Source organism: Meleagris gallopavo, chromosome 1, assembly GCF_000146605.3.
Source record: "Meleagris gallopavo isolate NT-WF06-2002-E0010 breed Aviagen turkey brand Nicholas breeding stock chromosome 1, Turkey_5.1, whole genome shotgun sequence".
NCBI classification, from domain to species: domain Eukaryota; kingdom Metazoa; phylum Chordata; class Aves; order Galliformes; family Phasianidae; genus Meleagris; species Meleagris gallopavo.
The window spans coordinates 185,209,361-185,219,494 of NC_015011.2; the positions used below are offsets into that span (position 1 = coordinate 185,209,361).

Below are 10,134 nucleotides of genomic sequence, written 5' to 3' on the forward strand. Positions count from 1 at the left end.
CTTCCCAATGGCAGGCAGTTATTCAGCCATTTTCAGGAAAACTATGGTTTAAACTTATATAATGGCTACCTGGGAAGACAAAAACTGTAACTCCAAAAATTTAGCCTTCTGTTCCCAGATTTTACTACTAACATGACAACATATAGCATATAATAACCCTTTAGACATCTGTCCTGGATCTATGCCATCCCAACACCCTCCCAACCTCACATGCATTCCCAACTTCCTTACTGGTAGGAAAGCATATGGGTTATAAGAGGACATAAGCATCGCCTAGCAGCTATTTCATTTGTAAATTGAATTTAGATAGGGGATACATGAGTGGTCCTATTGTGTCTTACACTGTGATATAGGGCAAGGTTTTAGTAAGACTCTTGGGAAAAGTGGATTTTGAAGGGAATTAAACCAATTGCTGATATGTTGAAGGTAAAAACACAAACTAGAGGGGAATGAGAGGAAGGAATACGAATGAGTGAAGCAGGTGGTATCCAGTTACTCAGGAAGTAAACACATATTTTTTCGTACTTTATTTGGTATCAAGCACAAACTCATCTTTACAAATGCTGTCTTGACTCATCCTTACAAAAACTAATTGCGTAAATTAATGCTTGTATTAGACTCTTTTCCATCATGGCAAAGAGCGACTGATTACAGCCAGTAGTTTATTTCAGTCTCCTTTTCCTTTCTTCTGGTGTATATTTTAAAATTTTAGTTACTCCTTTTTTTCATCTGTGTGACATTGCTCGATCTTTTTGACCCTTACTTTGAAGGACTCCTTCCACTACCTGCATCTGATCAGTCTTCCATTTTGACCTTCTGAAAAAAAAAAAAACAAAAAAAAAAACAAATAGTATCTTACTGAAATTAACAGTATGTTATCTCCAGGTCAACAATGACGGCAGCATGACAACTTGCAAATTAGTGGTAATAGACTTTATCACCCTTTGTCATGTGTTTTTGTTGTATTTCACAGCATTATTTCTCTGTGCAATATAAAGTCATTGAGGTGTTAAATGGCAGTGTGATTTATTGTTGTTTAACAGATACAGGATGTTTTATTAAGGATCACAAGCCTTCCACAGCTTGGTAAATATCTGAGGAACCCTTGATACACTTTCAGAAAGTGTCATGAGCACAACTAACCATATTTACATTAAGAGAGCCAGGAATATTGAGTTTCTGGGCAAGTGTCTAAACCCAGATGACTTATATGTATACTTTTTGCAAGTTTTGCAAAACTATTTCTTCATCTTCTACAAGAAGTATTCTTTTCCGCTTATTTTTATTATCATTATTATTCGTTTTGCTATTAGTAATAAGTACATCAGTGTCTTAAACCAGTGCTATAAATATTATGTACAGTTCATTGTGGATTATAAGAAGCTCATTTGCTTAAGAGCTCATTATTTAAAAGTGAACATATGTAATGAAGATCTAGTACCTGAGCTCTGCTCTCTGGTGACAGTGATAGGACCTGAGAGAATGGCATGGAGTTGCATCAGGGGAGATTCAGGGTGGAGTTAGAAAGATCTTCATCAGAGAATGGTGAATGTGGAACAGGCTGCCCAAGGCAGGGAGCATGACATCAAATCTGCTAGAGCTCAAGAAGTGTTTGGACTGTGCTCTTAGAAATACGGTTTTTAAATGTGCACTACATGATGTTATGATGTGGAATATTGATAACCAAAAATCATAAAACCATGACAACCTATCACTTTAGAAATCTTTAGATTTTTGAAATTTAATCAAGGTTTAGATTGATGCAGAGCATCAAAAGGCATTTCTGTTAGGAAGTAGAGAGGTTAGTGAGCATTTGGAAGGTTGGTGATAGTTTGAGCAACTGTCCTGTCACACTAAAATCAAAGCTCTCACTTCAAAAAATACCAGAAACATTATGCAAAAATGACAGTCCCGTTAAACACATTCTAATTTTCCTATCCCCAGTTCAGCTATAGACAATTACTTCTCACTAAAAATTGTGAAACATTGACTGTAGTTGGATGGTTCATCAGAAACATTTCCAAGATACACATCATCCTGAACAATAACAGGAATAAATCTTCTAGTGTCGTGTTCATATGCTTCTTGCACACAGTAAAAGGCTGAAAGATTAACCAGATAACAGTTAATTGGTATTTTGTGGATTTCTGAATGAGCAGAATAGGCAATGTTTTACAAGAGCCAAAAACTGTTCGCTGTGCTTTAATAATCTCTCTAACTACTTCAACAATTAAAATCATTGTAGGGATTGTAGAAAGAGTATTTATTACAGTTGTTAATTGGAATGCATGAATCAAAAGGGGAAAGCTGTTACCCAGTGAACTGAACCTGCCTGCTTTCTCTGAATATGGTGAGATTCATCTTGCAAGAAAAGTCATGTAAATTCTGACTCTCCTCTCCAGAATTTACTGTTTGTGTTTGTGTCATGCTAATATTGTTCTATAACTTTTTAAGAATTACTAGTGCCTGCTTCACTCTGTGGCTCAGATGCCTTTATGCGTTCATAAAAACTGCTTTTCCAGAGGATAAATCAAGGAACTCTGATATGTTGTATGGTCTTCTGCGCTTTCTTTGCCAATCAAACCTGCTCTGATCGTGACTGCGAATTCTGTAGCTCAAAAGTGAGTCTACAAAAGGGCATTAATGCCCTATCTGGGCTATGAAAGTCCTTTATGTTCTTCCTTCATAGAGTATCTTCTTTCCAATATTTGTTCCCCTCAAATTACAGCTTGTCTTTGTGGAGACACATTGTATCCAATGACATGATATTATTTAAATGTCTTTAAAATTTTGATCTCTATTTGGTTTTTTGCTAAGTACTTTTTAATGTATTCTCACTATAAAATTGAATAATCAAGGAAGCTTACAATCCCAGTATTAGTTAATTCTAAATTTTTCAGTTAAAAAAAAACATTATTTTCATAGAATTATAGAATCATTAAGGTTGGAAAAGTCCTTCAAGATCTTCTAGTCCAACCACTATTCCATCACCACCATGTTCACTAAACCATATCCCTCAGTGTCACGCCTATTCTTGAAAACCTCCAGAGATGTTGACTCCATCACTTCCTTGGCAGACTTTTCCAATGCATTTTCATCGTTAATCATTCCTAGTAGAAACAAATGAAAGAGGATCAAGTTACACTTCTCCTCTCCTCTCCTCTTCTTTCCTCTCCCTTTGCCTCTCCTCCCTTTCTGTTATTGTGATAAGTAGGACCTAAGCTTTAGTGTAAATTCAACATGACTGAAGTACTGACAGAAAACAAAAATAAAAAGATTTTCATTTCAGTAAATTGATGAAGATATGTACTTACACTAGTTTAAATTACCTACTTCACTGCTGTACAATTCATCAAAAACTTGAAACTTGGGCATAATGGCAAGTATTAAATCCAGCTGGCAGGTTTTATTTCACTGTGATTAGAAGCTTGGTCTGTCTTTCATGTTGAGTCATTTTACTTTGTTGAGAAATGGACTTCAGAACAAACTTCTCTTCAAAAAACAATAAATAATTTATTGTCTAAAAACTTCAAGTACTTTTCCAGTAGCCAGATGATTTCAGATGCTTCCTACTCTGTTGTCAAAGTCTTTCTTTATTCCTTCATAGTCTATAATTCATGAAAGCATTTCTTCACAATATTACTGTTCCAACATTACCTGATTTAGCTATAAATGTCCCTGTTAATTGCAAGGGAGTTAGACTAGATAAAAATTAAGGGGCTTTTCAACTCAAATAATTCTATGGCTTTATGATTACTTTTGTAGATTGAATTAATGAGTCTGTGGATTAGTAATCTCTTGTTATCTCCTAACAAGCTGCTGCCTCTGGTGGGTTGTGTGATACATCCCTTCCACATTGCCAGGTACGTTCAAACCACGGAGTCATAGAGCCTTCTGTCATGCTAGGTAGAATATAATAGGATAAAAATTGGAAGGTTAATACAGCTGACTACCTCATATTCCTAATGAAAAATGTAGGCAAATCTTTTGTATGTGAAAGGTTAGAATTAATTGCTAAGTCCTTCTCTAATTTGCAAACTCAGGAACAATCCCAGCAATCATTTTCTGCTATCAATTCCAGATGTGTTTTTCTTCTTAGATATAAAGTGAGCAGTCTGGGAGCTAGTCATATACTGTGTGGTCTGCTCATCTTCTTGCACAGCTCCACAAGTTAAACAGGCAGAAGCGACCAGAGCAACAAGATGTTACCACCAGTTCTCATCGTTTCAATGTGCGTTGTTGCTGTTGAAGTTGTTGTTGGATTTATGGGAAATGGATTTATTACTGCTGTTAATAGCATTAACTGGATCAAAAGCAAAAGAATATCTGCAGCTGATATGATCCTCATCTTCCTGAGCACATCAAGATTTATTTTGCAGGTGACTGTAATGATGTACATTCACAGTCTCTACTTTACAGATGTGTTTAAGTTGGCTTCCGTGTACAAAACTTTTGGTGCTATATGGATGTTTGTAAACCATGCCAGTTTGTGGTTCAGTACTTGGCTCTATGTCCTCTACTGTGTTAAAATAATCAATGTCACACAATGGTTGTTGCTACAAATCAAGCTCAGAATAACTGCGATGATCCCATGGCTGCTTCTAGGATCACTGTTAATCTCTTCTGTAACTTCATTTCCCTTATTATGGATTACACCCAACACCTACCTCTGCAGGTCAACGGGGAACTGTGGAGACAATAGCACAACACATATCAGTGGCTGGGATAGTTCACATTTGTATCTGCTTCTTCTTTACTTTACAGGTTGCTTTTTTCCTCTGGTACTATCTATAATAACTTCAGGACTATTAATTAATTCTTTGTGGAAACACACCAAGAAAATGCAATGTTATGTAGATAGCTTCAGGGATCCTTTGATAGATGTTCACCTAATTGCTATCAAATCCATTATTTCTTTCCTGATCCTATATATTTCCAGTTTTGTAGCTCAAATTCTTTTGACTTTGTCAACTTCTCAAAGCAAAGATTTTGTGAAGGTTGCAGTATCTTTAGTTGTAACTGGAGCATATCCTTCAATACACTCTATTATCCTGATCATAGTTAATTCAAAGCTGAAACTGGCATTCAGGATGCTTTGCCAACATTTTATGTGTCATTTGGAAAATGTGAAACTCTAAGCCCTGTACTACAGCTTAGGAAAAGCATGCTCAAGTTACAGACATGGAATCAAGATCTTATGAACTTATTGTTTCACCTAATTTGTTCTTGGTCAAATATGTTAAACATCAAGGGATTTCTGTTTCTAAACCTCCCTAACATTTCATAACATCTGAAATAACATGCCTTTTTATCTTTTTCTTTTTTTCTTTCTATACAAATATTGCTCTCTCACAATTCAATTTAATAAAGAGGAATAAGAAGAATAAACAGAAAGAAAACAATGTACTGAACTAGCAAATCAAGTACAAGACATGATTTCAAATTCTCAGTTCAAGACTTCTGGACTCATGATACATTTGAATGAAAGAAAACAGGACTGAAACAGAGGTAAAAATTTACAGAATACTCAAACACTGGTTCTCAGCTAAAGGAATTTCCACATGAGAAGCTTAAAATTGGATGATCCAGTGCTATACAAGACGTAGCTAGTGTGACATATGAACAAATATGCTTTCATATATGCAAAACTAATTAAAAGATAATCTGGAGAAACGTAGACAATCAATGTAATTGTAATTATATTCTGAATCAGGTTTATTTGTGTAAGGATTCCAAAATAACTTATAGCAACTTTATGGATAAGTCTCTTCTTAAAACTGATTCTTTTGTTCAAAGTCTATTTTTTATAGGTTTGTTTTCAATGTTTCATGTTTGTATTTTAGTGAGTTGTTGATTACAATGTATATGGCTGTACTTACATGAACCTATCTGCCCAAAGCAGAAAATCTTCTTGTTGAATTGACTGTTTTGATCAGAAATATGTCACACAATTTGCTATTGCTTTGGGTAGGTGTGAGTTTTTTCTAAGGTTCTTTTCTTTTAGTACCTTGTGTTTATAAAAGTTTCACTTCTGGCTGATGATATATATTCTTCAGCAAATTCCATTATGTTTTATCCAATAATGTGTTAGGTGATTCTTCTGATGTTCTCTGCTCAGCTGTAGTGTTTTTAAGATGCATATCCTCTCTGCAGGAATTGAGATAATGCTAGACTATAAATCACTATGGTGAGAGTTTCAGTCCAATCTACAAAACTAATGAAGAAGGTGATTCACTTAGTCTTGGGGTGAAATCACTGTTTCAAATTGCTGGGTAAATGGTGAATATAACAGTTTAAACTGATATTTTAAATATTGTTTACCAAGAACATATGTTATTACCAATAGGAGGTATGTGTAAACAGAAGACTAAGAAATGCTTATTGAGAAGGTGGATGATTAAACTCATAGAACTCACTGAATTTTAGCTTTTACTAAAGGGAAGGGATGCAAAGGAATCATGGACTTCAAATGCTATCTCCTTCCAAGATTACCCAAAATTCAAACCCTATATCTGAGAGCACTGTCCAAATGCTTGGGAAGCTTGCTGCCATGACCACTGCTCCTCTGGAGAACCTGCTCTGTTGCCAGACCACCCTCTCACTCAGAAACAACAATAACAACAACAACAAAAACCATCAAAATAATGTTTGGAGGTGCAGTACAGTATATCATAAAATTCAAACTCCATTAATGTGCAGAATTATGATATTTCCTTAGCTTACTGTGCATGCTGCAACAACAGAGATCCAAACGTTCTTTGAGAGCCCTTCCTGTGAAGTTCTGCAGAGAAGCAGATGAAAGCCACCATGGTCAAAGCCACTGCACAGCCCCACTGTAGAACAGTGATAGGGCATCTGCTCTTTCTGCTCACACTATGATCATGGATCGAAATCAGACAAGCCACACAGTGTCTACTCTTTGTTCTCTTTCTCAACCTGTCATGGGGAAAAAAAGAAAAAAAAAAAAGCCTCCTGAAATAAAGGAGACATTATCTATTTATTTATTAATGTGATCGGGATGTCCCGGTAAAATTCATTTTTCCGTACAATTTGTTTCCCTGTAGGGGTCTCCAAACTCATTTCTGGTGACATTCTAAAGACAAAGGGATTAGAACCAAGAATGAAAACAAAACCCTCTGCTTAGCTTTGTCACTGTCTCCTCAGCTTCAGGAGGAAGAGACATGAAGCAAGAGCGATGATTAATAAAATATCCATCATTGCTTCCAGGGGAGAGGACAGAAGTCAAGCACTTGATGTCCTTATCTTGTACTGATGACAGTTTTGTTATACACAAAATAGAGTGGGATAGATGGATGCTGAAATTAGAATTTTAGGTGAATTAAAGAGTAAATAAAATATCAGTTTTGTCCTTACATTTTCCATCTTTTCCCCAGGTTTCAATTTATTTTCATGTTTTCTTCCACAATAGCTGCCATTTCCCATTTATATTCTGATCTTGTCATTATATTTTGATTTTAACCTTTCATACCTTTCACTTCCTGAAATAATTATCTGTATTCTCTGCAGATTTAACCATCTTCTTTTGCTACATTTAAAAAAAAAGACTTACGATTATTGCTTTATGAGAAAATATTACACTATTTGTAGCAGGCTTGTATCTATAATTAGTTCACACCTGACAAGTTCACACCTAGCAAAGAAGTCTAATCAATGTTTATTTGATGACAACGTAATGACTATTTTAGAGCATTTACAAATATATAATCAAAACCCAAACCAAACAAAATTAAAACAAACAAAAAAAATATATCAAAAAAGTCTCATAACAACAAAATAAAAAAACAGAGAGAGAACACTTTTGTTGAGATTTCTTTGTGTAGCAAATGCATTTATAAATTGAAAATAAGACTTAGTTCCCTAGTACCACTTCTTTAACTTTGCAAGTTACACGAAATGTAGGCAACACCAAGACCATTGTAACAAAGATGAAAAAAGTAGTTAGTTCCTAATGACTGCATGAAAACCAAGTGCTCTCTCATCCAATATATATTTCTTTAGTGCCTGTAGAGATACATTCATCAGTCAGCTCCAGGGATCCCAGAACAAAGGTGTGTAAAAAAACACTAAAGCTCTAATTTTTTCCACTGCCAGTTTACTAACAGTGGTCATTAAGACTTTCACCTGACTTCCATCTGACAGTATCAGGACAATAACTTTTTTTCTGATTAATATTGTTTAATCTCAAAAGTTAAATAGAATCAATGACTGATGTACAAGCTTTTTTCTTGAAATAAGACTTCCCACTCTCACACAAGGACTAGGGAAAAGTTCTACCTTCTGAAAAAGTTTACAAAAGGATTATAAACTGGGATTACTTCCATCTCTGTTTGTTTTCTTCCTTATCACGGATTTCTTTTAGCTTTCTTTTCATTAATATCACAAGGACAGTTTCTTCAGTGTTATGAAGTGCTTGAAGATAATTCCTCTTCCCCTCAATATTCCTTATCCTGTTTGTTTCTTGTTTGAGGATATCTGTATGGAAGGTCATTGAAGCTTAGTTAGTTGTATAAATAATGTATCTGTTGAACTGACAGACAAAACATTCAGGGAAACATATCTTAAAGTTTATAGTAAAAAAATTAAAGTAAATGAAACAAAACAAAACAAACAAATATTAAAAATGAAGAAATAAGCACACACAAAAACTCATTTTAAATGATTCAAATCATTTTCAGAATGTGCAGCTGTTTTTGACTTGACTACTCTCCTTGAGTGTAAAAACTATTAGCTAGTATATCTTCAAGGTAATACCATCTTTTAGCTGAATGGTTCATAATTTTCATTTCATTTTCATTATATCTCTGCCTTTGGAATGACTGCAAAGAATTCTATATTGACATAAGTGATCATAAGAAATATCAAATATAGAGAAGGTAAGATGGTAAATAATTTAGGCACTTAGGAAGTCAAAGATTCATAATAATTCCAGGTCAGAGGGGGTTGTCTCATTCCTAAAACATTGCTTATCTCCATCTTAAGAGTTCATGTCCACTCTTTAGTACTCTTTAGTACTCAGTCTGTGTGTGAAAAGACAGAGACAATATTTTCTCAGCACAAGTCAGAATGCTTTTACCACCACAGTGTGATTTCTGAGGGCTTTTAAAAACGCTAAGAAGGGAAAATACCCAAATCCATGTCATCTACTTTATCTGGTATCCTTGTGCAGTACAGGTAAACACCCAAAGGTCTTCCCACATACTTTCTAAGGCAGTAATATCAAAAGTGGATTTTGTTAATTTGGGAACTACATCAGCAATGCCTCACTGCAGATCAGATGGCTTGTTTTGCTATCACATTAAAAGCAGAGAGAACTAGTGAACAGGAATAATGAATTTATATCATCATCTCTCAGTTGCCTTTTAGGGACGAGAGGTGAAATTAAACTATTTCTGACCTTTAGGCATTCAGATGTGATATTGTGATTAGATTAAGATGAATGAATGAATTCATAAATTAAAAAATGTTTTAGTAGGTGATTAAACTTGTATCCTTTATCCTCTTCTACCCTTTGTTTTCTTCTCAGAGCCATATTTACATTCAATTTTTCCTAACTTCTTATCTTTTATTTTTCTCTTACCTTTGGAATCTGTCCTATTATTTCCAAGAAATCAAACAATGAAACAAAAATATTTCACACTTTGTTTATCATAATTCTTTATTAGCTCTTCCTCTTAAAATCATACTTGGTTTACTGCTGTTGTTTTTATTATTGCAGATGTCTATTGGTGAAATAAAGCTGAGTTCATTCCCACATTTATTATAATTACCACACAATCCAAGACAGCTTGTTATTTTTGAGATATTTATACTTTTTCTTTTGTGACAACACTGTAAGTAAATTTCTTCCTTTCTTTGTGAAAGTGTGGGGAAAAAAAATCACCTGCTGAGACCTTGGGGTGTTTGAAGTTCCCCTTTCACAGACTTCTACAGTCAGTTTTGTTTTGTTGTCCTTTCCTACATTTCCCCTTGTCATTTTTTTTCTCTTACCCCAGATTCTGGTCCATTTTTCTTTTACATATATATGCTTTTCTAGTTCCTTCCTCACTTTTCCTTGCCTCCTTTGAAATTATTCTTCTTTTCTTTCTCTTTAAATTCTTTAGTTATTCCCTCATT

The 10,134-nt window shown here is 34.7% G+C and overlaps 1 protein-coding gene across 1 annotated transcript; it reads left to right on the forward strand.

The window, feature by feature from the left end:
• The first annotated feature begins 4,202 nt into the window (after positions 1 to 4,202).
• On the forward strand, positions 4,203 to 5,138 carry LOC104909416 (taste receptor type 2 member 40-like). The gene has a single exon (XM_010706222.1). The coding sequence runs from the start codon at positions 4,203 to 4,205 to the stop codon at positions 5,136 to 5,138; it is 936 nt and encodes a 311-aa protein (XP_010704524.1).
• Positions 5,139 to 10,134: the final 4,996 nt, after the last annotated feature.